The following is a 27657-nucleotide window of genomic DNA, read 5'->3' on the forward strand; positions in this document are numbered from 1 at the left end:
AAAACAAAATTAATTAAAAATTTAAAAAAATAAAAACAATTTCTGAAGCAAGAAGGACAAAATGGAAAAAAAAAGAAAAGTGATCATCATTGAACCTTGCCAGTTCCCTCCCAATCCTTCCCATTTCCTTCACTCCCTCCCTCCACTCACCATATTGTGCAACCTTGTGCTTTCGCCCCTGCCCATTTGTCTTTCCCTCGCCACCACATGCTGCTGAGTCTGCTCCACCTAGTGGTGACCTTGTGTGTGTCAGAAGAATTATGCTCCACAGGGGTGGGAGCACAGAGGGGTGAGGATACAGGGGGTGTGAGGGTGTTGTTAGTCAATTTGATGGGTGGAGGGTGGGGTGGGAAAAGGAAAGGGGAAAGATTCGGTGTGAAAAACAATGTATATGAACTTTGTAAGTTAACCAGTGTAAAAAAAAAACCTAATTAAAAAAAAAAAAAGTGGAACCCCAAAAAAAAAAAAAAAAATATTTGGACTTTAAAAAAGAAACAAAAACCAATACTGCTTTTTTGAAAGTAGATCAGTGGGGTATTTCTTCCAAAAATGTCTCTGCATTTAGCATGCCATTAAGAGGACTTCCAGGACCTTTCAGGAATTGCTTTGAATTAGAATAAAGAGACACATGTCTTCACTCACATTGTCTTCCCACTGGCTGGCACAGAATGTGTGCTCGGGAAAGAATTCTTTTTTGTTTATTTGGGTTGGGTTGGGTTTTTTGACATTTTTTATTCTTTTTTATTGGTTTATATCCAAAAGTCATATGCATTGTTTCAGTTATATATTTGCTTCATACATTCCTCATCTATATGCATTGTGTTTCATGCATTCCTCCATTTGCAGTTTGACATTATCCTTCCATAACATTATGTTTTATAAAATTAATCACCACTGATCAGTGCTCATCAGGTAAATAACTTATGATGACTGTTGGCTGAATAAAACTCAGATTTCTGATTTCCCAATTCACTGCACTTCACTACCAAGAAAGGTAGGACTACCAGAAGAATTAATGCAAATTGATGTTAAAATAACTTGGAAGAGTTAGACCATGAATTGTTCGGTCATGGTAAAGAGAAAACCAGGTGAAGAATGTGGAGTTTGTCTCTTATTAATACTTAGGCATAAATTATATTGGCTGTGGGTAAATCCTAAGACTACTTTTGTTCTATCCAATACAACAGGAAACTGAAAACCACATTGCTGCTCTCCTTTAGTGACCTGAGCTGTAGGGAATTGCACTGCTCACCAAAAGGCTGCATCTCTCTGGTAGTTTGAATCCACCAGCAGTTCCTAGGAAGAGGGAGTGGCATCCACTTCCTAAACCACAGGCCTATGGAAACGCTATAAACTTGGAGAAACAACAGTAGTTATAGAAAGGCATTAGGTCTTTTGTTCAGAGAATCACTATGAGTCATGCTTGATTCGATGGCAATCAACAACAACAGTGGTTCCCAGGGAGAAAGCTGGGCAGTCTCTTTGTGATTTACCACCTTGTTTCATGACTTAGTTATTTCATGAGCACTTTCTTGGTTAATAGTCTGTGGCTTTCTTTTTCTCCCCAAACTAGATATTCATCTTTGAAAATAACATCTACTACTGTGCACAAGTCGGGAAGCAGGTGATCCGCGTGGTCTCCACAGGAAAGGAAGGAGTCATTTATAACGGCCTCAGTGACTGGCTGTATGAAGGTAAGTCGTGAGATGAGTCGTTTATATCGGCCTCAGTGACTGGCTGTATGAAGGCAGTGAGGTACTGAGGACCTAGGACCTTTTGGGGTCACTTTTGCTGCTGCTGCTGCTGCTGGTTTGTTTGTTTATGTTGCTCTGACTTTGACTATACATTATACACCAGACTTTGGGGATTCAGGGAATTGCAAGCTTTCAGGGTGCGCCTGAAGCATGGCAACCCCTTGTGCATGTTCTAGAACCTTTTCAGCTTCCTGAAGGACTTGGGACATCCTTGTAAATTGATATTATCTTGACATTATCGGAGGAGATTTGCCATCCCTTCCTCCAAGATGTAGGTGCTTTGTTCTGCAGGGAGGAGGAGGGATGCGACATCAGGGTTGGGGTAAGATGGAGAAAAAAACTGGATAAATTGTGCATACTGTATTGAAACAGATGTGGGAAAGAACAGATTGGAGGCTATATATGATTGAGTATTATGGTTAGCACAGGAATCCAGAATTAAGGTTGTATAGAGAAGTGTACTTGGTGTGGGCCAGGAAGGGGGGTAGGAGGGATTGTATACCAATGAAGGAATTTTTTTTCTTTTTATTTCAAGGAGAGGAGCGAACTGGTGGGGAGGGGTGGGCAGGGAGAAAAGTGCAGCAATGAATGAATGGAAATCCAAAATCTCTGTAAATGTTTATTAAAATTAATTTAAAAAAAAGAAGAAGAAAGAAAAAAGAGACTGAAGTTTGTACAAGTAACCACTGCAAGTGATTTGCTGTTCAAGCGCCTCTGCCCTGATGGGCGTGTCCCGCTGCTGACTTCCCTTTGGCACCAGCGTAATCTCTGAGACTGAAGAGTGCATCCATTATTAAATAACAAGACTGAGAGAGAAGCTCTCTTTTCAGACTTCCATAATCTGTTTCCATGCTAATGAGACCACTGTCATAATAATAATAGTGTGCTGTTAAGGGATCAGACATTGGTTGTCCAATGCCTCATTTAATCCTCATGACAGTATTTGAGACAAGTTCTTATTGGTGATACTTTGCACAAAAACCTTGGTGAGGTTATGTGATTTGCCCAAGCTTACACAAACTGAAGAAATACTTTATATTATTGTTCAGGCCCAGGACAATCATCTTTTTGAGAATCCAGACACTGGACTGTTGATCCAACACGGCATTTGCCTGATAAAAACACCTTAAGCCTGATACCACCTGGCAACAAAAATAATTCATCATCCTACTCTAAGGAAGGATCAAGGGATATGTTGGGCATTATGTAGCCAATATAATTTTTTTTTTTCTTGGTGCTATTTGTCTCTCAAACCGGGATTTTTTCACTGTAGTGGCATCACATATTCTAAAATATAAAGCAGATACATTTGCAAGCCTGGTATTGCTTTGTGTCATAATGAAGCCATTGAAGTATAAAGTTCTATGAGGTGATAAAATAATTTTTTAATTTCTTAAGGTGTCATTTGCATAAAGTGAAATGCACACTTTTAAGAATAGCTTGAATGGGTTTTGACAAATGTACATGTAACCTCAGTCAAGTTACAGACTATTTCTGTCTGCTGTGGAGTGCCTTCCTAATCAGTTCTGCCCTGCCTGGATCCCCCTTGTGAAGGCCACCGTCCAATTTACGAGCACCTTGTTTTCTAGCAAATACCTTGTAACCTACCTATCTGAATCATGATGTCCCTTTCAGCACGGCCACTTGGGATAAAGGGTCGTGTGTCTGTTCTAGTGTAGCTGCCACAGAACAACCTTAAGATTCCAGTTTCCCAATAACCTTCGGAACCCCAGGGAGATAGGCCTGAATTTTTACTCTTATGTTTTGGCTTTAGCCCCATATGAGAGAGGCACTGTAAAGGTGTGGAAACTGGACTCTGCAGCCATAGTGAAATGAGCAGCGATGTACCAGGTCTTGACCTGCTGCACAGTCCAGAGTGCTCACATCACTGTACTCCTCAACCTTGACCATGGGCTCTGTAAGTAGGGGTGCAGGAAAGCTGGGACAGTTATGTACTTAGTAGATTCTGGGAGGTCCTGGCTGGAGCAAATGGTTAATGCACTTGGCTGCTAGCAGAAACGTTGACAGTTCAAGTCCACTTTGAGGTGCCTCAGAAGAAAGGCCTAGTGTTCTGTGTACAGAACAATCAGACATTGAAAATCCTATGGAGCAAAGTTCCACTCTGATACATCAGAGATTGTCAGGAGTCAGAACTGATTGACCAGCAGCTGGTCTCGGATTCATAGCATGGACTCCAAAGTTCTATGATGATTAGCCTTCAAACAGAGACATCGACCCCAAAAAAGGACTTATTCCTAAGAACAACTAGACTCTTTTTGTACTTGTTACCTGACTGACATCAGAAATTTCTCCAATGAGTCTGTCTTTTCTTTTGTTTCACAATATAAGTGAGGTCCTAATACCTAACTGGAAAAGAAAACACAGTAACTTGGAACCAGATAATTGATAGTTAAAAGTAAAGCCAGTGTCCTTGATGACATTGCTTCTGCTACATGGAGCTTAGCTTTGTCATCTGTAAATGACAGTAATACCACTGAAGACAAAGTGTTGTCAACGATGACATTAAATTGTTAATGGAGTGTTAGATGTGTCCAAGTCAATTGCACCTCCTAGTGACATGAATAACAAATCAGATCTCTTCTCTATCCTGCATCTTCTCAATCTCTGCCATCCTCAAGCCCATTGTTGCAATCACTGTGCCGATCCATCTAGTCAAAGGTCTGACTCTCTTTCACAGACACTCTATCTTTCCTAGCATGATGACATTATCCAAGGACTGGTACCCCTGACAACATGCCCAAAGTGTGCGAGAAAAATGTTCGCCATCCTTACCTCTAAGGAGTGTCCTGATTGGACTTTCTTCAAAACAGACTTGTTTATTCTGCTGGCAATCCATGGGATATTTAACTCTCTTTGCCAGCCCACAATTCAAATCCATAAATTCTTTAGTCTGTCTTATTCACTGTCTACTTTTGCATGCATACAAAAGAATTGAAAATAATGTGGTTCGGGTCCTATGCACCTTCGGCTAAGCTGATATACTTGCTCTTGAGCACTTTGGAGAGGTCCCTGACAGTAAATTTTCCCAATGAAACTCTTCTTTTGATTTCTTTACTGCTGCTCCCATGGGTAATGTAATAGTAAATAGTGAATGGTTAATTGTGACTGTGGTCTCTTAGAACAATAAAAAAAGAGTTACTACGATGAATAAGCATCGATTGCTTATTCATAGTATTTATTCTTTTTATTGTATAATAAAAATAGATTAGCTGAGCTCCATAGAGTAGAAGAATCAATGCCTTTGAATTGTGGTTTGGAAAAGCACACTGACTATCCTATGGACTGCAAAAGGAACAAGTAAACCCGTCTTGGAGGGAGTATAACCAGGATGCTCCTTGAAAGCAAACATGGTGAAACTTGGTCTCACATACCTTGGACATATTTTCAGGAGGAACCATTCCTTAGCAAAAGACATTGTCCTGGGAAAGGTGGAGGGTCAAAGAAAGGGAGGAAGACCCTCTATGAGATGATTGTCACAGTAATTGTAACAATGGGTTTTGGTATATCCGAGCTCATGGGGATGGTGCAGGATAGGGCAAGGTTCAGATCTGTTCACAGGATCACTGTGAGTTGAAGTCAACTCATAGGCACCTAACAACAATACAATGATTAATAATAAACACACTGTTATAATTGTTGTCATTGTTATGTACCATCGAATTGCCTGTGACTCATAGTGACACTATGTACATTAGCACTGAATCCTCCTCTCTCCTTAGCCAATCTCATTGTCTCTGACAGACCTAATCCCATTTCTCCAGTCACTGAGTCAATTCATCTCATCCCGGGTCTTCCTCTCCTCTGCTATCCCTCACCAAGGACTGGTCCGTCCTGGCCACATGCCCAAAGCATGTGAGACAGAGTTTCAAAATTTTGCCTCCATGGAGCCTGGTTTCACCCTCTGCAGGACAGACCTGTTTGTTCTCCTGTCAGTCCACAGTATGTTCAATACTATTTTCCAACACCACAAGTCTAAGGCATTAGATCCTTCTTCTATCATCCTTAGTTACTGTCCAGCTCTTGGATACATAGCAAGTAATTGCAAAGACCATGGCCTGGATCAGGTGCACCTTAGTCTCCAGACTGACTTCATTGCTCTTCAGGACTTTAGAGAGGTCCCTGACAGCAGAGTTGGCCAATTCAATTTGTCTTTTGATTTCCTGACTGCTGGTGCCAAAAGTGTTGATTGTAGACCCAAGCAAGCTGAAGTTATCAACAATCTCAACATTTTCTCTGTCCATCATGAAGCTGCCAACTTGTGTGATTTTTTTTTCCAATTGCTGTAACTGCTTGGTGTTATTTTTATTGTGAAAGGGAGGAAATGTGTGAGAACAAGAGATGTAGGCAGTAATTGAGGCAGAGTTCCTGGTGTCACACTTTCTCTAAAGAGGTATCTATAAAGCAACCAGGACTTGCAGATTTGAATGCTGGCCATTCCAAAGACCGGGGCTGTCACAGAAATTGCCTCCAAGTTCCAGATAGGCCTGGGGCTCTGGAAAGAGAGAAGTCCTAAAGTACTTACTGGTCGAAGTAGCTTAGGCATTTTCTGAGATTAATCTTTAAAAAAAAAATTCATAACCAAGAGATTTATACTATCTTTTTAGCATCTTCTTAATAAAATAAAAAGTTCATTGCTTTGCAATTCAAGTTAAGCTTTTGCTTTAGTAAATCCATTGAAAGTACATTTTTCTTCAAGGCACTTACACAAAATTGTGTTGATTTGATAACTGAGCCCCAAATATTTTAAATCAATCATCATTGATGTGGCAGCTTAATCTGCTTAGTGCTGTTCCCTGGAAGGATATATATGCTGATGCTTAGATTTTTGGAAGCTGGAAGCCAAAGAACTCCAGGGATTCTGCCTTATTTATATAATGGCGAGGTCAGCTTTGAAGATTGCCTTTCCTAATCTGTGATTTAACTGTTTCACCATCAGACACTTCCTTTGTAGGGGGGTAGGAAATGAGAGGGGGAAAAAAATACCCTGACTGTAGAGAGCTTAACTCAAGAGATGTTAATTCTGAGAAGAAGTTAAGTGATACAGATGGGCATGAGTTTCTAGGGCTTGTTGGTATTGAAACGCAGTATTGATTTACTTTGCTTCCCAAAAGGATCTTAAACTGATTGAAAACTGCAGAAAACTGGGCCTGTGGGAGGAAGGATATATTGGAGCTGCCAAGCCTTCATCCCAGAACCAAAGGTTTGCACATACTCTATAGGAAAGATCCTCTCAAATTAACTGAAGCAATTACTTTCTGTGCTGAAATGCTAGCTGCATAAACAAGATAGTGGGAAGGTTTCTTTTGCAGTTCTTTGCATGATTGTTCAAAGCATCTTTAAATATTCAGGATCAATGACTTAACATTTCTTTTATTCCAATGCAGTGCCCTGAGAGATACCAACACACTGTCAAGTATATCCTCAGGTAGTTAAATGAGTTCATGAATATAGTGAGGAGTTTTCCCCTGTAATCTTATGCCTTAAAATTTCAAAATATACTTGAACACTTGGAGGCATGAGTGGCATCCACTTCTGTAATAGCTTGCCTCTGGAAACCCTATGAACCTGGAGAAAGGACGAAAGTTATACAGATGTTCAGGACTTTCGTTCATACGGTCACTATGAGTTGCGTAGGACTCCACGGCACTTAACGCCGCCACCACCACCACCACCACCAGCATAGAAAGAGAGTAGTGGGCCTAGCGGATAGAAAGCCATGCTTCCAGGCCAAAGGTGGGTGACTACTCTGCGGCCCTCAGGCCTGCCTTTAATTGTTTTTGGTGAAACATTTTTCTAGGTTGTGTAACCCTGGTATGTCCACTTGCTGTACAGAGGTAACTCATGGTTGCTGTGAAGCCCGACACTGTGACACTGAAGAGTCAAGTGTGAGAACGGTTACCCATGGTGAAGTGACACTCCCTGATTAAAACAAGCTTGGAAGCAGGAGTGGCATCCACTTCCATAATAGCTTGCCTTGAGAAACCCTATGAACCTGGAGAGAGGACTAAAGTTATACAGGAGGTGTCCAGGACTTTCATTCATAGCGTCACGATGAGTCACCGGCAACTCAATGGCACTTAACAACAACAACATACTTGAACATATGATATTCTTAAGGCAGAGAGTTAGGTGGGAGAAGGCAGGGAATGCTTTTACTGGGGAAGAATTCTTATCACAACCAAAGGACAGAACTATAGTGCCATAGTAATAAATGTCATTGTGTTATATTGTTGCATCCACCACTCAACGCTCAGTTTGCTGTGCCATGAAGGGTGTGGCATGTTGCAGTGATAACTTCCAGAAGTTATGCGACTGACAGGTCACCCATGATAGACAAGATTCAGTGGCACTTCTAGACTAAGACAGTCTAGAAATAAGTACTAGCCTTCCACTGTTGAAATAAGAAGTCCTTGAAAACTTTATTAATAACAAAGGGACACCATCTTATATAGGGAAAAGGAGAACCTCAGGTTGGAAAGCATTCAGAACATGCAATGGACTTAAGTTCAGCAGAGATTATGAAGCTCTCCTGACAAGTCAGGACCTGACAAGGTTTCATTCTTTTGTAGGGTCACTATGAGTTGGAGCTGACTCAGTGACACTTAAAAAACAACATCTACAACTCCATAAAGCATTTATGTAGTTAATGTTGTTGTTATGTGCCATTTAGTTCTCTGTGACTCATAGTGACCCTATGTACAACAGCCCTAAGCCCTGCTTTATCCTGTGTCAATCTCACTGTCTCTGACACACCTACCCCATTACCCCAGTTACTGAATCAATCCACTTCATAGAGGGTCTTCTTCTCTTGCGCTGTCCTTCCACACTCCCAAGCATGACATCCTTCTCCAAGGACTGGTTCCTCCTTGCAACATGCCCAAAGTATGTCTGGTGAAACTTCAGAATCTTTGCCTCCAAGGAACAGCCTGGTTTAACCCTCTCCAGGATGAACCTGTTCATTTTCTTAGCAGTCCATGGAATATTCAATATTCTTCTTCAGCACCACAGCTCAAAGGCATCAATTCTCCTTCTATCCTCCATAGTCACTGTCCAGCTCTCTGATGCATAGCAAGTAATTGCAAAGAGCATTATCTGTATCAGGTGCACCTCAGTCTCCAGAGTGACACCATTGCTCTTCGGTACTTTGGAGAGGTCCCTAACAGTAGACTTTCCCATTGCAATATGTCTTTTAATTTCCTGGATGCTAGTTCCAAGAGTGTTGACTGTGGAGTCAAGCAAACGAAATCTACTAACAATCTCAATCTCTTCACCATCCATCCTGGTGCTACCAGTTGGCCCAGTGGTGAGAATCTTTGTTTCCTTGGCGTTGAGTTTCAATCCATATTGAAGGCTGCAGTCCCTGACCTTTTGTAGCAAGCACATCAGGTCCTTCTCAGTTTCAGCAAGCAGGGTTGTGTCATCTGCATAACGCTGATAGGCTTATAAATATAAATAGTAAAGTTTTGAGTATGTCTCTTTCCACAAGAAATATATTCACTAAAAGAAAAGGGACTCTTCCTCTGACATCCAAATCACTTAAGACTTTCTAAATTCTACAAATGTAATAAAATTAAGTGCCATACATGTACAACATGCATGTAAGTTTTAATTTAACTTTGTAATATTTGAAATATCTTTGTATATTATGTGTGCTGTATTTCACATTGATATTCAATATGTTCAGTGACCTTTGTATACATGTTTGATCAAGTTTGGACTAAAATAGACTTGATTTGCTACAGTCTTCTATTAAATATCAATAGCCTTGGACTGAGGAAGTTTGATGGCACAATGATTTATCACTCAGCTGGCCAAAATGTCACCAATTTGAGCGCATCAGCTGCTCTGTGTGAGAAAAGATGAAGAAACCTGCTGCCACAAATATTACAGCCTTGGAGACCCTAGAAGGCAGTTCTACTCTGCCCTACAATGTTAAAGGAATTAACATTGACTCAATAGAATTGGATAATTTTAATAATATAAGCAATGAAACTAGGCTAGGTGCTGATTGTGGAACAGACTATCAACTACTTATATGCAAGTTCAAATTAAAGCTAAAGGAGGTTAAAACATATCTACAGGAATAAAAATTTCATCTTGCATCTATCCTCCCTGAATTGAAAAACCAACTCAGGAATACGTTTGATGCCTTGAACACTAATGAAAGAAGACCAGGTGAGCTGTATGAAGATATCAAGAATATAATTCATGAAGAATGCAAAAAGCCATTACAAAGAAGTAAGAAGAAGAAAAGACAAAAAATGGATGTCAAAAGGGACTCTGAATATTGCTCTGTAAAGTCAAGAAGCCAAAGCAAAGGAAAGAAATCAAGAAGTTAAGGAGCTGAATAGAAGATTTCAAAGGGCGGCTCGAGAAGACAAAGCAAAATATTATAGTGAAAAGTGCAAAGAGTCAGAAAATCAAAAAGATCGAACTCATGCAGCATTTCGTAAGCTGAAGGAACTAAAGAACAAATTCAAGCCATGAGTTACAATGATTAAGGATGCTATGGCAGAATATTGAATGATTCAGGAAGCATTAAAAGAAAATGGAAGAAGTATACAGAGTCATGGTACCAGAAAGAATTGGCTAACACAGAAGAATTTCAGGGAACAATATATGATCAAGAGGCAATGGTGATTGAAGGAGAAAGTTCAGGCTGCTTTGAAGGACTTGGTAAAAAAGTAAAGTCCCAGGAATTGATAGAATATCATTTGATGTATGATAGAATACCATTTGATGTATCTCAACAAACCGATGCTGCCCTGAATGTGCTCACCAGATTATGCCAAGAAATCTGGAGGACAACTACTTGGCCAACTGACTGGAAGAAATCCATATTTATTCCCATTCAAAAAAAAAGTGACCCAAAAGAATGTGCAAATTATCGAACAATATCACTAATATCACATACTAGCAAAATCCTGCTGAAGATCATCCAGAAATGACTGGAACAGTACATTGACAGAACTATCAAAAATACAAGCTGAGTTTAGAAGAGGTCATGGTGGTAGAGACACTATTGCCAGTATCAAATGGATCTTGGCAGGAAGCAAAGAGTACGAGATGAATGTCTATCTGTGTTTCATTGACTATGCAAAGACATTTGTCTGTGTGGATACAACAAATTGTGACTAATCTTGAGGAAAATGGGAATCTCAGAACACTTGATTGTACTTATGTGAAACCTATACTTTGACCAGGAAGTCAAATAGAGCAGGGAAACACTGCATGGTTCAAAATCAGGAAAAGTGTACATCAGGGATGCATCATATCTCCATACCTTTTCAATCCATATGCAGAACAGATCATTCAGGAAGGAGGGTTTTAGGAGGAGAAATGTGGCATCAGGATTGGAGGTAGACTCATCAGCAACCTACAATGCAGATAACATAAGTTTGTTCGCTGAAACTGAAGAAGACTGTAAATGCTTGCTGCAGAAGGTCAAGGACAGTAGTACTCAATATGAATTGAAGTTCAACATCAAGAAAACAAAGATTCTCTCATCACTGGGCCAATTGGCAGCAACATGATAGACAGAGAAGAGATCAAGATTGTTTACAATTACAGCTTTCTTGACTCCACCACCAACACTCTTAACACCAGCAGTCAGGAAATGAAAAGATAAATTGCAGTGGGAAAATCTGCTGTCATGGACCTCTCCGGAGTGCTGAAAAGCAATGATGTCAGCCTAGAGACTAAGGTGTGCCTAATTCAGGCCATGGCCTTCACAATTACCTGCTATGCATCAGAGAGCGTAGCTAAGAGAATACGCCATCCCCTTTTCCTTATGAATCAGGGTGAAGTCTTTCTCAGGGAGGAGTGATAGGGAATGGCAAAGGATACACTGACAAAGGAGATTAATCAGAACTGGCTTTGACAAGCACTGTGGCAATGGGACAATTAAAACAGACTTTCGGCGGGGGGAAGAGGAATGAACTGGGGGGTAGAGAAAATAATGCAAAAATGAATGAATGGAAACCCAAAATCTCTGTAAATGTTCATTAAAATTTAATAAAAACAAACAAAAAAAAAAAGGATGACAAAAGAATTGATGCCTTTGAATTGTGGTGCTGGAGAAGAGACTTGAACATACCATGGACTGCCAAGAAGATAAATAGGTCTGTCTTGGAGAGGCTGAAACCAAGTCTCTCCTTGGAGGTTAAGATTTTGAAGCTCCATCTCACATAATTTGGGCACCTGGCCAGGAGAGACTGGTCCTTAGAGAAGGACATCATGCTCAGAAAGCTGGAGGGACAGCACAGGAGAGGAAGACATAAGATTAGATTGCTACAATGGGGCATTGGGGTTTGGTGTAGCAGACTTAGTGAGACTGGCTCAGAATAGGGCAGGGCTCAGAGCTCTGTACATAGGGTCACTATAGGTTGCAGGCAACTCGACATCACCCAACAACAATAGTAATAATGGCATTGGATGATTGCTTATTTTCTATGTTTAGCCCTAGATCATTAGAGACAGATAAAGAATATATTGCATACTATTATTATGCAAATGAGAAAATATTTCTAATAACTCCCTAAGCTATTTTTAACTCTCTGACATACATTTAGATAATGATATTTCAAGTGTGCATGTAGCTATTATGAATTGTAGACTCTTAATTGAATTCTTCAAATGTTAACTATCTCTGAAGTACCTGTTTAGGGTACTTTAATTGCTAGCAAATTGTACCTTCATACTATGTCAAAGTGAATTTATATACCAGATACATCAGATAGTTTTAAATGAAGGTATAGAGCCAAGAGTGTAATGGGACCTGCGATCATGAACAGATATGTTCGTTATTATTAAATGAGGGACTTGTACTTATCTGGAGTAACTATTTACTATCTTTGATTTATGAGACGGGAAGGCTTGGATCAGACATGACAATCTCTATTAGACATGTGCCATTTACTTTACAGAGCTTTGCTGCATAAAGGCTACATCTAGAAAAAGTCAAGAGCAGAATATTGGTAGTGACTGTTTAGGTATGAGAAGCACCCTCACTACTTAAGTTTATTATATAAACTTCTTTGTGCCTCTGTTACCTGCAAAACAAAGATGTTGTTGTTGTTGTTATGTGCCGTCGAGTCGTTTCCAACTCATAGCGACCCTATGCACAACAGCCCTAAACCCTGCTCTATCCTGCGCCAACCGCACCGCCTCTGACACACCCATCCCGATTACCCCAGTCACCGAATCAATCCATCTCATAGAGGGTCTTCCCCTCCTGCGTTGTCCCTCAACCCTCCCAAGCATGATGTCCCTCTCCAAGGACCCGTCCCTCCTGGCAACATGTCCAAAGTATGTCAGACGAAGCCCCAGAATCCTTGCCTCCAAGGAGTAGCTTGGTTTAATCCTCTCCAAGATAAATCTGTTTGTTTTCCTGGCAGTCCATGGTACATTCAGTACTCTTCTCCAGCACCACAGCTCAAAAGCATCCACTCTCCTTCTGTCCTCCCTAGTCATTGTCCAACTCTCTGATGCATAACAAGCAATTGCAAATACTATGGCCTGTATCAGGCGCACCTTAGTCTCCAGAGAGACACTGTTGCTCCTGAGTACTTTAGAGAGGTCCCTAACAGCAGACTTTCCCATCGCGATACGCTTTTTGATTTCCTGACTGTTGGTGCCAAGAGTGTTGACTGTGGAGCCGAGCAAACTGAAGCTGTGAACAATCTCAATCTCTTCGTCATCCATCCTGACGCTGCCAATTGGTCCAGTGGTGAGAATCTTTGTCTTCTTGACATTGAGCCTCAGTCCAAACTGAAGGCTGCAGTCCTTGACCCTTCGCAGCAAGTGCATGAGGTCCTCCTCAGTTTCAGCAAGCAGGGTTGTGTCATCTGCATAACGGAGATTGTTAATAGACCTTCCACCAATCCTGATGCCACAATTCTCCTCATAGAGCCTGGCCTCTCAGATAATCTGCTCTGCATACATGTTGGAAAGGTATGGAGACAGGATGCATCCCTGGCATACACCCTTCCCAATTTTGAACCATGCAGTGTTACGCTGCTCTGTTCTGACTACTGCCTCTTGGTCCAGGTATAGGTTTCGTATTAGCACAATTAAATGTTCTGGGATTCCCATTCTTCTCAGAGTCAGCCACAGTTTGTTATGATCCACACAGTCAAATGCCTTTGCATAATCAATGAAACACAGATAGACATTCTTCTGGTATTCTCTGCTTTCAGCCAAGATCCATCTAACATCAGCAACAATATCCCTAGTACCACGACCCCTTCTAAACCCAGCCTGGACTTCCGGCAGTTCTCTGCTGATGTGCTGAACTAAAAAACTAATTGCCATCAAATCAGGATTGACTCATAGTTGACCCTCTTGCAGGTTTTCTGAGGCTATGCATTGCATAGGAGAAAACTGAGCACTTTTCTCCTGCAAAGCCACTGATGGATTCCAGCCACCTTTGGGTTAACAATGCAACCCCCTCCACACTCTGCCACCAGAACTCCTTAAACAATAGTAATGTGTATCACCTGTTATAGTAAAAATTTAAATAAGTCTAATATACATATCATTCTTAGAACAATGCTGAATACTAGTGTCTAAGTAGGAGAAAACAAGAAATAGGGGCACAGGACCATAAGCATCTCTCTGAAAGGGCCAGAGGGAGTAAGAATAGCACAGCCCCTCACTGCCCCAGAGTAGAAAGCTCATAATTATAAAGCCATAGATAAAGAACCTATAGCCCAGCCTCATGGTGTCTATAGAGCCCCATCAGCAACAAGACGTTCATTTATTTATTGCTGACTCATAATCTCACAGTTATGGTACCAACAATGGGGTTTATTAATGAAGAAAGTTGGAGAATGGAGGAGGCAAAGAATATCGCCCAAAACAAGTCCAAGTTTTTAGCCACGCAGCCCCAAGGCAAAATTCCTCAATTAGTGCAAGCTCTGGTTTCAGTTCAGCCGTCATATCCAAATCATCCAGCAAGGTTTGCCTCAGAATAGTCATAAGTCAGTTTTTCCTTCAAGCATCTGGCCACCACAAATACAAGAAGCCTTGGGTCACACCTTACCACCACTTGTCCACAGCAATGCCACAATCTCTCCACCACCAGGGTCTCGCTCTCACCAGGGTCTTGCTCTCACCGCAAGCCCTGCTTAACTCAAGTTTTACTGCCCAGTGTGGGAAGCATTATTGCTTTTATCCTCGTTCCACAGCTGATGCCGATTTTTAAGACCATGCTGATCTATAAGACCATCTATCTGTAGTTAAGGTAGCTGAACACCAGAGGCAGCTAGTTGTAATGGCTATAAAAAGAAAAGCCAGCTTTTAGGCTAACAGCACAACTAGTAAGCCATAAACATTGCTGTTACTGAAACTAATGTCTTTACCTTGTATTGTCCCAAGACTTCATTAAAAGCAAGGCATCTGTCCCACCTTTTCAACAACAATTACCAGAACCAAGAGCATGTGTGTTTAGTTAATCCTCTTCCATGATAGGAAAACTGTTAAGTTCTATCTGTTTTTAAATTATTGTGATAATTTTAAGTAGAGAAGTGCAATGAGTTCAAAACAGCATAGGGAGGATTTGAACCTCTCCTCCGTGCTATTTCCCCTATGCAGTACGCTTTAGAGGGAGTTGCTCTTCTACTAAAAAATCATGTTTCTCTTGTGGTTGGAATCAGTGCACCTGCAAATCTGAGGGAGAAAGATAGGCTGTTCCCTCCGATGTGCTTTACAGCTTCAGAAACCCGATGGAAAGTCAGTTATGAGTCTGTTCTAATTCTGTGGCAATGAGTTTCATTTGCATTTTATAAGCAATTTAGATTTACCAACATGAAATTACATCCCTTTATTTGATGCTGACCTCTTGATAAAAAGGCCAACTTCTTGTGTTTAGTCCTGGCAAAAATGTATGTTTCTTGACCTTTGTGAGAAATCAAATGCTTTTTTAAAAAGAGTATACTCTTCTTCACCTATGATTTCTAAAGGAGGATATGCAAGTGAAGGTAACGATGAAAATGTCTAAAACGTAATCACCATCTGGCATTGCTGCCAAATCTGGAGGTGAACTGCAGCATGTTCTGGCTAAGCCACACAGCCCGTTTTGAACAGTAGGTTTAATGCTTTCAGTAGTAAATGTAGCTGAAATGAGTATTTTGCCTGTCTATCACTACTACCCAAGTTAATGAAGTATTAATCCTCTTGACTTGGAAAACATGTAAATTTTACCTGGTTGAAAGACACACAAGAAATGCTTGAAACTGTTGAGTGCAGACTCACTCAAATCTGGAAAAGAAATGAATGAGATAAGAAAGATGACCTCAAGAAGTTCTGTCTGGTGGCCTAATGGGTATGGGGTTGCTCTACCAACCCAAAGGCTGGGAGTTTGAATCTACCAGCTGCTCCATGGAAGACTGTTTGTTGAACAATTTCTTCCCGTGAGGTTTACAACTCCTGAAAACCTGCAGGAGGGTCAGCTAGAGTTGGTTCTTAACAGCAGTGAATGAATGATGTGTTCTCTGTGAACTGCCTTTAAGTGTCTTGATTTCTGTGCATATCAGCAAAGGAAACATGGCCTTCTGTAGGGAATAAAACTGTCAGGGACATGAATTAGAATGTAAAGCAAGTGTAATCCTAACAGATTTTCGAGGTCCTTCTTGCCCAGTGGGCCAGTCCAATTTCATTTATGCCATCTTCCTGACATGGCCAAGAGTCTCATCAGATGCTATATAATGCACCAATTGTAGTATCCCTTCCACATAACAGTTCGTACTTGTTTTTAATGGTGCTGACTCAACTTAAATACAAATACAAGAAGGTCTTAAGTTAATGGAATCATCTTGTTTTCCTAGCTCATAGGTAGACCACCACACTTCTGTTTTGATATCTTACAGGGTGGTATGACATAATGTATACTTACTCCATTTGAGTTTTCTGGAAAGGATACCACACAATTACTCTGATTCTTTTTTTCATAAAATTATGATTAGTTGGAACAGAACTGGATTATACCAAGCATCTAGCTCAGATGTTGGTGCACTGTTTCTATGTAGTCTTATTGCTATTTAGTGCCATCAAGTCAAATTTGACTCATAATCACTCTATCTACATAGAACAGATTGAAACCTTGTCTCACCCTGAGCCCTCTTCATAATCTCTACTGTACTTGAGCCTTTATTATAGTCACTGTGTCAATCCACCTCATTGAAGATCCTCCTCTCCTTCATTGCTCTTTCCAAACATGTTATTTTCCAAAGACTGAACCCTCCTGCCAACATGCTCAACATATGTGAGATGAAGTCTCATCATCTTTTCTCTAAGGAGCACCTTGGCTGTACTTTCTCCAAGACAGATATGCTTGTTCTTTTGGCAGACCACGTTTTTCACCAGCACTCCAATTCAAAGGCAGCAATTCCTCAGGCTTCTTTATTCATTTCCCACCTTTCACATATATATAAATGTAAAGGGCTAGGTAGCAAATATTTTAAGTTGTATGGGCTATGTGGTCTGTGTTGCAACTCTTTAACTTTGCCTTTGTAGGATGAAAGAAGGTACAGACAATACATGTTCCAATAAAACTTTATGAAAGAAAATGAAATTTTAACCTTGTGCAATTCTCACATGTAATAAGATATTCTTTTGATTGTAGAAAAAATCATTCTTAGCTCACAAGTCATAAAAGAGTTGACATGCTGTATCTTGTCTAAAAGTCATACTTTGCCAACTCCAACTGGTCCAATTCTCACATTAGCAGATGAGGTTACTCACGTCCAAAGGACCAAATGTTAAAATTCTTTCATATCCTTTCTGAATGAAGAAAATATGTAACAATAACCAGTTATTTCACATCTTGTCTCTCCAATTAAATCAAGTTATTTGAAGATGAGAAGTGTGTTTTATATTTGTGTGAGTCCCATAATAATCTCAGTACCTACTATAAGTGTGCAGAAAACACTTCTGAATGCATCAGTTCTTACAGAAAAAGAAATTTGTAGACATTCTTTCCAGGAATTCACATCAGTGCCCCTTTTCACTGTTAATGAATTGACATTTCCACAGATTCCCCTCAGGAGAAAATAACTGATTGTCAAAAATAAAAAGCAGAACAGTATCGTGAACCTCATTTTAACTGTGAGGTTTACTTTTTACTCCCTAGATTTAAGACTAGTGGCAATTATCTTACTAGCTAGCTGTCTGTCTGTCTCTGTCTCTCTCACACCCCCTCCCTGACTCCCTCCTCCTTTTTCCTTCTCCCTCTCCCTTTCCTTCTCTCTATCTCCCTCTCCTTCTCTTCCTCTCTTTCTCTTTTTCTCTCTCTCATTGCTGTCAAATCAGAAACAACTAAAAGCTGGCCCTCCACTGAGTTTCCAAGGTTGTGTATTCCACAGAAAGAGATTGCTCACCTTTTCCCCACAAAGCCACTGGTGGATGCAAACCACCAGCGAGGCTCCTCCTTTTGGTCAGCAGCACAACTCTTTAATGGACTTATGGGGATATAGAATAACATCTGCTCAAGTTCTAGACTACCTGTAAATTAGGATCAAGTCACAGTTTACTTATTGAATGTTGTTGGTATCTGTCACCAATCTGAAACTGGCTCACAGCAGACCTTCCAGAGGGTTTTCAGAGGCAGTTAATAAGGAACTGATTGCCTGTCTTTCTCCCATGAAGCAGCTGATGGGTTCGAACCGTGTGCCTTTGGGTTGGCAGCACAGCTTCTTACTACTGCTGTTGTTTTGTATCATCAGTTTGGATTGAACCCATAGCTGACCCTCCGGCAGGATTTTAGAGGCAACTAATCGCACAGGAGGAGATTGCCCATCCTTCTTCCATGGAGCAGCTGGTGGATTTAAACTGTGTACCCTCAGGATTGCAAGCACAGCTTCTTGCCACTAGGCCACCAGAGCTCCTGTGTCTATACCATGCCAGGTCACACATACGCACACTTCATGCTGCCAAGAATCCTGTGCAGAAACTACTCTTATCCTATTCTTCAGGTGTAGAAACTTTGGGCAATATTATGTCATTTTTCTGTGGCCACACAGCCAGTGCAGCCAGAGTGTCTAACTTCAAAACCTAAGCTCCTCACCACATGTTCACTGCATGTAAATTGCATTAAATTTCTACATGTAAAATTGGGCTATGGGTAGATCATCATCATTTTGAGATCATCTGCTTCTGAGCCAGCAACTGTTTATCTCTGTGAAAGGCATTTCTCACATACAAACTTAAGAGACCACTAGTCCTGAGTTTAGGACCTACCTCTGCCACTTAGCTACTGGGTGATCTTGGGAAAATTCACTTACCCTGACTGGCCCACAATTTCTTCACTGGAAAACACACATTCAAATACCTACCTCAACGGTTTATCATTAGGTTTAAGTGAGTTCACATCTGTGAACACATAGGCATGGTAAGGTAGAACCATATGAAATTGTCAAATAACATAATTATGAATCAACCAGAGAGTAATTGTGACAATGGCCTTGAACACATGGAAGATCATGAGGACTGTGGAGATGAGGGCAAGATTTTGATCTGTTGTTCAAAGTGTTGCCATAACTCATAATCAACTCAAGAGAGAAAGTTAGATAAAGGTAAATTGTTGTTCTTTCTTCCCTTGTGGGCTGAACTTGCTCTTTCTCCATGAAAATGTCTCAGAGGTCAGGATGCCCAGTGTGGAATGAGTATCTGCTATTGAGGGTACAGTTAGATAAAGGCCAGGCTCATGCACCTCAATGTAAGACATGCTCAGGACCCAGGTCAAGGAGCAGGCCTGTTCTGGGTGCTCTTGAGTTTCTCCCATAGAACCTTGACAAGGTTCTTCATCATTTTCTTTCCAATGTGTATTTTTCACCACCCTACTAATCAATTGCTTTGATATTTAATTAGTATTTTATTTGCACTCTGGATGTACTCAAGGATAGCAATTAAAACTATGTGCTAAAAACCACTGCTTGTGATGAGGATGTGGAAGTTCATGTAGACCGTTCAGGATGTCTGTTCTTCCTGCAAAGCTATGTGACTGATGTCGAGGTCAGACAGCAGAGTGCACTGAAAATGAACAATAGCTTGCATTTTGAATGTTTATGTAGAAGTCTAAACCACCCAGAACTGCAGATAACAGACAATGTTTTGCTAAAAATATAGAACTTTAATAAAAGCATAGAACTGTAATAAGAAGAAATCCTAGAGATTTGATCAGGAAAATTTCCCTTGAATATTTTTTCCCTTGAACTTTTGTGCTAAAAGCAGAAAACCATGGTTCATGCTTTGATCCTAGCATTCTCCTCCTTGAACTACTAAACTATACTTGATCCGATAAAGGAGCTTTGGTGGCCTAGTGGGTAAGGAGTTGCACTGCCAACCCAAATGTGGGTGGTTTGGATCCACCAGCTGGTCCATGGGAGAAAGCTGGGCAGTCTTTTCCCATGTGACTTACGGTTTCTGAAAACCCTCTAGAAAGTTAGCTATGAGCTGGTTCAGACTCAAAACCACATATTAATAACAATCAAGATTCAACCTGTGGACAAGATCCTTGTAAACAACAGATATCGTGTCTGGCAACCAAAGCAGAAAGGAATTTACTGGTGGCATGTGGAGTAACTTAGCCAACATGAAAAGATTACAGAATCAGGTTAACAAAGCAGACAGAGACCAAGGGAGGCTGGTCAGTCAAGGGAATGGCATGGGATCAGTCTAGTGAGAATATTACTATTGCCACTACTCTGGACACTGGACAGATGACCTTTGAGGTATGGAGGACAGTGTTGTATGAGGAGTATCTTGCCTACTCAGATCATAAATAATGCTGCAAAGGAGATGTCATATTTCTCCCTGATTGGACTATCTAAATTACAGCTGGAGCCAAGTATTTAAAGAAACACCTAAGATCTCTCATTTCTATCGTTGCAAATTTACCTTATCGATTCATACTTAATGGATTGTAGCTAAGAAGAATCAGAATCCCTTGCTCGCATGATTTCCTCAATGAGATTTATAAATGTTACATGCCACCTTGTGGTAAGGTCCTGTCTTTCTCAGAATTTCTTTGTAGTATATAAAATAATAAGCATGGTTTCCGATGAACAGCAACACTGACATTTCCACATATAAGCAGCCTCCTCTTGACTTTGGTCCTTATGTGGCACTGAAACAGTGTAACAGTAAACTTCTGGGTCTTAGGATCAAAAGCTGAGTCTACATTTTAAAATCCAACTTTGAGTTTGTTCATATTCTAAAAAGAGTATAGATTGTTTATTTTAATTTGACCTGAAAAGGTGATCTCCTTAGGTTTCTGAAAGATCAGAAGTAAGAGGGTGAAAACGTTCTCTAAAAACAGGGAAAGAAGTGCCACAGGCCTTGAGAAATGTTTCTTCTACTTAAATTAGATAAATGCTATATGGTGCTTAGTAGTCAGTTGTATTCCTAAAACTTCTTAACTATGCATTTATTGTGAGATGAAGAGAAACGTATCTTCACCTCTTTGTTGTACAGAATTTACAAAATACTTGGTACCCTTAGGAATTCTGATCCCCCTCCTGTTGTTTGTTGGGTTTTGTCTTTTTGCTAGAGGAATTTCTTCTTAAACCACGTATGAACATTAAACCATTTCCCCTATTGTTGATAATTTTGTTAATATGTGAATGTTATATGATACATGAATTTTCAAAATGTTTAATGACAACATGTTTCTATGTATAAAGAGTAATTTCATTTGAAATTCAGAAGTCAGATCCTAACCTTATTCTTTTGCTCACTAAACCCATTTTCCATTACTTTTGAGCCTTAATTGATTTATTCTTATTCTAATAATATCACTGAGATGGACTAGATAATGCTAACTCCCTTCCATCTCCAATGTCTGAATATAGATATCAGTGCCCAAAAGATACAGTGAGGAATTTATAATGGAATATTTAACTAATCTTAATTGTTCTCAGTCATTAAATACACTAGAATGATGCTCCTGACTAGAAAATGGTGAAGGGACCTAGCACAGGGTATCTTTTACTCTCTTTTTCTCATCCACACAGAGGCAGTATCATGTATCTTAGCCTGAATCCTCTAGAGAAGCAAACCAATTAAATACACATAGATGGAAAAATGTATCCCAAGGAAATGGCTCACATCATTACACAGAGGCTGACAAGTCCCAGCTCCCTGAGTCAGACTTTAGGAGAGAGTCTTCTGACTCACAAATCTGTGACTGATAAGTTCAAGGTGAGCAGGTAATATAAGCCACTGTTTTCAAGACTAAAGGAATGACAGTGACCTAGATACAGGATCCAGACCAATCAACAGCAAGACAGCTTTGCTAGACTTCCATATATAAGTTATGCAAGCCGCACTTTCAGTGAAACTCTTTTTTAACGGATTGGCAACTCATAGCAGATCTCATTATGAAAGTAATTACATCATGTAAGATTTCAGGAAGGAAATTATTTCATTACATCAGGTCTCATCAAAGGAATGATTGTTTTACATCTGATCTCATCAAGGAATCATTACATTGTAATTGTCAAATCAGAGAATGATAAGAAGCTAAATGGACACACAGCCTTATCCATCACAGCTCACCCCGTGTCAGCTTGCCCATCTCCTTAAAGCATAATCTTGAATACAATCATAAAATCATGCTTGCACCTAATATTATAGAGTTAACAGAAGTATAGATGAATTCCATTAACCCTATTTATATCATAACATATTTCATGCATGTAAGCAAAGAAGTGCTGTAACAATTACAACTTTCATTTCTACAACTAGTAGCATGGTCATAGATGAGATTTAGAATGACCTTCTTCCAAAATCCATTCCATATTCCCTTTGCCTCTTGCAAACACCTCAGCTAGTCATAGTTCTTTGACCTTCCTGAAAGGTCTAGTTCATTCAAAGTCATGTATGATGCTCTCCAGTCCCTCCCAAGGTAGGTAGTAATTTACAAAATCATTGCTCCTGTGTGCTGTATAGTATTCCATTGTATGACTGTACCACAACGTGTCAATCCATTTATTTGTTGTTGGACATCTGAGCTGGTTCTAAGTTCTTGTGATGGTGAACAATGCTGCAATGAACATTGGTGTACAACTTGCCATTTGAGCCTCAGTTCTCATCTTCTTAGAGTATATTCCAAGCAATGGAATAGTTGAGTCATATGGAATTTCTATATTCAGCATTTTGAGGAAGCGCTAACTGCCTTCCAGAGTGGTTGTGCCATTGTACAATCTCACCAACAATGTAATAGAGTTCCTATCATGCCACATCCTCTCCAACATTTATTACTTGTTGTCCTATTAAACTTTGCCATGACTACTGGAGTGAGATGGTATCTCGTTGTGGTTTTGATGCCGAGTGAACTAATTCAGTCCCACAAGGACAAATACTGTATAAAACCATTACTGTAGAAGGAGTATGAGGATCCAAGGTGGGGGAGAGGGTGAAACTAGAGAGGTGAAGATAGGGGATAGGGTGTTAATCATAGGGTTGAACAATTTGATGAGTGGGTTGGGTGAAGGAAATGGGAAGGATCTTTTGTGAAAAATAATGTACTCAAACTTTATAAATAAACCAGAATAAAATGCAAAAATTTTTTTTAAAAGCATGTATGAATTGCATTACTGTAGCTTTTCATTGACTTTAATCATAGGGCATGGTAGTACTAAGTACTATGGAATCTCCTGTATTCCAGACATACACCTCTTTACCTCCAAAGTTAAAGAAAAGCATGTTGAACTGAAAGAGCTGAACAGATTATTTCAAAGGGCAGTTCAAGAGGACAAAGCAAAGTATTATAAAGGAATGTGCAGAGAGCTGGAATTGGAAAATAAAAATGGAAGCACTCACTCTACATTTCTCAAGCTGAAAGAACTGAAAAACAAATTTAAACCTCATGTCACAATATTGAAAGATGCTATGGGCAATAAATGGAATGATCCAGAGAGCATCAAAAGAAGATGGAGGGAATACACAGAGTCACTGTACCAGAAAGAATTGATTGGTACTGAAAAACTTTGAGAAGTACCAAATAAACAGGAGCCATTGGTAATGAAGGAGGAAATAGAAGCTGCATTGAAAGCTTTGCCAAAAAATAAGGCCCCAAGAAACAAAGGGACACCAACTGACTTGTTTCAATTAACAGATGCAGCCTTGAATGCCCTCACCAGTCTATAACAGGAAATTTGGAGGATGGCTGTCTGGCCAACGGATTGGAGGAAGTCTGTATTTGTTCCAATTCCCAAGAAGGGTGATCCTACTGAATGTGTAAATTATCAAACAATATTATTAATATCACATGCAGGCAAAATACTGCTAAAGATCATTTAAAAATGGCTGGAACAGTACATAATTCAAGCAGGATTTAGAAGAGGATGTCAGATAGATCCTGGCTGAAAGTAAGGAATACCAGAAGAATGTCTATTTATGCTTTATTGACTATGCAAAGGCATTTGACTGTGTGGATAATGACAAGTTGTGGCTGACATTGAGAAGAACGAGACATTGGAGGGATAGGAAGGAAAAATGTTGTGCATGTCATTAGGGTAATAGTAATGCCACTCCTATTTCCACCCTTTGGTTCCTGGGCCCATGGATCCTAGCTATCAGAGAAACAGCTTCATATATGCACACTAGTTTACAGCCTTCTAGAGAAGATGACTTCAGTTCAATGAAGTATTGCCACCCTGCTGGTACCCTAATAGTGTCTTTGGAAGGCCATTCTATCTTTCTATCATGGCAAATGCTTTAGAACGTGGTAAGACATACTTCATTTGCTACACAGTGAGTTCTTTAGTCTGAAGTAATGCCATATAGCATATCATGTTGGTTGACAGGGTTTTCAGTAAGTGTGAATGGTAATTCTGGCAGAACCGTGGCATGTAAGGAAGACAAAGCCATATCCAGAGTAAGTGTCTATTCCCGTAAGAACTAAAAACTTGCCTTCAAATGATGGAAGTGGTCGAATGTAATAATTGGCCTGCACCAAGTTGCTGCCTGATTTCCCCGAGGAATGGTTGCATATTGGAATTGAGCATTGGTCTCTGCTGGTGGCAGACTGAGTACTCAGTAGTGCCTGTAGCCAAATCCACATTGCTGAGCCCATGAATAACCTCTATCCCTGCCACCATGGCCACCTTGTTCATGAGCTCACTGGACATGAGTAAATTGGGAAAGAGGCTGACTGGATTCCACAAAGCATGTTACCTTATCCACTTGATTGTTAAAGTTCTCCTCTTCCAAGGTCACCCTCTGGCGAGCATTCATTTGAGACCAAAATATCTTCATTTTGCTGTCCTATTCAGAGAAGTCCGTCCCTCATACTTCTTTATCACCAAATTTCCAGTCATCTCTCTTTTCAAGTCAGTGACAAGTCAACCAAACCATGGCCAACAGTTGATGAGTTATGTTATTATTATACAATAATACTAATACAAGCTACCATTTCTATTTATAAGTAAGGGGTACTTGTAAGTGAAACAGCCAGGTGCACTGTTCAAATTTCTGTCTGACCCACTGTCCTTCCAAGAAAAGGTTACAGTGCTGCCATTTTGCATTTCTGCAAAATGATGTCTGCATATTGGGAAACCACATACAACTTTTCTCTTCCTCAGTAAGCTGGTCATAAGGAGCCCCATGAGGCCAGAGGTACAATTAGGAAAAGGAAGGAAAAGGTTCCCGTGTAAAGACCATATGAGTCACTTCCCCGTGTCACTTGTTTGTGACTTCACATCCTTGTGCCTTGAGCTGAGTCCTAGCTATTGGAGAAAGAGGTCTCTATATTGGGTGCATATTCAGCCTTCTGATGAACATTGTCTGGCTCAACCTTGCAAAATATTGCCACCTAGGTGGTGCTGTAATTGTGTCTTTAGAAGGCCATTCCATTGTTCTTAAGAATGATAGGGAATGTGGTAAAACCAGTGAATTCCATGAGAATTGGCCCACTGCTGCTCTTCTTTTTCTGTGAAGTGAATTGGCCTGGTGGAGTTCAGTCACTGCGAAGGCTTTTAGCAAGCCAAAAGCTATTTCCGAAAACAAAAGCCATTATCTGCAGAGAATGGCAGGGCTTTGCTCCAAAATCTTAAGGATCTAAATTGTGATTCATCTATATTGGCTTGCCAAAGTCTCCAAACCAAATATCATCTCTACTTATCACTGACATCATTTAATGAATCAGATCATTTTGCCCAAGTATCAGAGCAGCTTGCACAGCTGCCTAAACTTGGTACACTGTATTATTTTGTTCTAGGTCTCAGTTAAAATTAGCATCTTTCCAAGTCACGTGATAAACAGATCAGAGTAGTACTCTAAAAGGCATGCTGTGTTTTCTCTAAAATCCAAAGAGGCCCAGCAGGCATTGTACCTCCTTTTTAGTAAAGGGAGGGACCAAATTCAATCACTCATCCGTTACTTTACCTAAAGTATCTCCACATACCCTGTTCCACTGGACCTTTAGAAATTTCACCGAGAGGGAAGGTGCTTGAATTTTTGCCAAGTTCATTTCTCACCCCCTCATATCCAAGTATCTTATCAGTAAGTCTTAGAATCATTGATAGGTCTTTCTGGTTAGGTTTTATCACCATGATGTCATTAATGTCATAGACCATTGTAAAGCCTTATGAGAGAGAAAGGTTATCAGTGTCTCTGTAGACTAAATTATGGCACATTACTGTGAAGTTGATATAGCTCTAAGATACAGCACCAAAGGCATATTGATGTCCTTGCCAGCTGAAGGCAAACTACTTCTAATGATCCTTTGAAACTGGAATGGAGAAAAAGGTGCAATAGCTACATACCAGGAACTACAGGATGTATTAACGTGCTCAAGCAATGGAACTAGATCTGGAAGAGTAGTTGCAATTGGAGTCACCACCTGGTTGCATTTATAGTAATCAACTGTCATACTCCATGATCCATCTTCCCCCCATCCCCACAAAAGCCAAGTAGATGAGTTAAATGGGGATTTAGTAGGTCTGCATTCTTCAGATCCTTGATAGTTGAACTGGAATTCCTCAGGAATGCAACGTTGCTTTTAGGTTGAAGCAGTTCTAATAACTCCTACTTGGCTTTTCATGGTAGCCGTTTCTCCACATACCAGGGATTCAGCCTGGTGAGTATACATGTTCCAATTGCACATTATGGAACTGGGGAAATCACCACAAAATGAGTTCAGTGACCCAGTGGGTCCACTGTGAGATAGACTGGCATTAAGACTCTATTATTAACTTGACTTTAACTGTGGTCCTATTCTTGTTCAATCAGCCAGGCAGTCATTGCTGTGAAGTCTGAAACAACTCAGAGCTAGCCCTCTAGTGGGTCTTCAGAGACTGTAAATCATAGGGGAGGAGATGGCCCATCTTTCTCCTGCAGAGCAGTAGGTGGACTCAAACCACCTACCTTTGGACTGGCAGCACAGCTACTTAGTCCCTAGGCCACCTCTAGTCTAACTAGTGAGCCACATGGCATTTAATGTCTCCTGTCAACAAAGAGTCTTTGTCCAGTATTCCTCAAGAAGTTTAATTAGTTCTTTTAATTGACAGCCACATTTGTAAAAGACTATAGATCCCTTTAGAAAGACTTGGAAAAAGATAAACAGTATTAAAAAAAAAATAAAGAATCTACTAAGAAAAATGCTTTGGTGGCTTAGTTGTAAGGAATCATGCGGCCAACCTAAAGGTACACAGTTTGAATCTACCAGCTGCTACACAGGAGGCAGATGGGCAATCTCTCATGTAAGTTACCGCCTCTGAAAATTCACTAGAGGGCCAGTGATGTATCAGTTCTGACTTGATGGGACACAGAATCAACAGTCCCTGACTCCAGTAGTATATTGTAGTATGTTAACAATGAAGTGGAGTCCTTCTTCAAGAGGACTCAGTCTCCCATTATTCAAGGTGTAGTGAATCTGTTAATG

At 40.3% G+C, this 27657-nt stretch overlaps 1 protein-coding gene across 2 annotated transcripts in view; it reads left to right on the top strand.

Annotated features, from left to right (window-relative positions):
• DPP6 (dipeptidyl-peptidase 6) overlaps nucleotides 1-27657 on the top strand; it is a 1353880-nt gene that overhangs the window by 1085225 nt on the left and 240998 nt on the right. For both annotated transcript variants that reach the window (XM_006887649.1, XM_006887650.1), the window contains one exon: nucleotides 1574-1694. In XM_006887649.1, the coding sequence (XP_006887711.1) occupies nucleotides 1574-1694 (121 nt within the window). The remainder of the gene's footprint in view (nucleotides 1-1573; nucleotides 1695-27657) is intronic.

This window comes from Elephantulus edwardii, unplaced genomic scaffold, assembly GCF_000299155.1.
Source record: "Elephantulus edwardii isolate Elephantulus edwardi_28Jun2011 unplaced genomic scaffold, EleEdw1.0 scaffold00060, whole genome shotgun sequence".
Taxonomy (NCBI): Eukaryota; Metazoa; Chordata; class Mammalia; order Macroscelidea; family Macroscelididae; genus Elephantulus; species Elephantulus edwardii.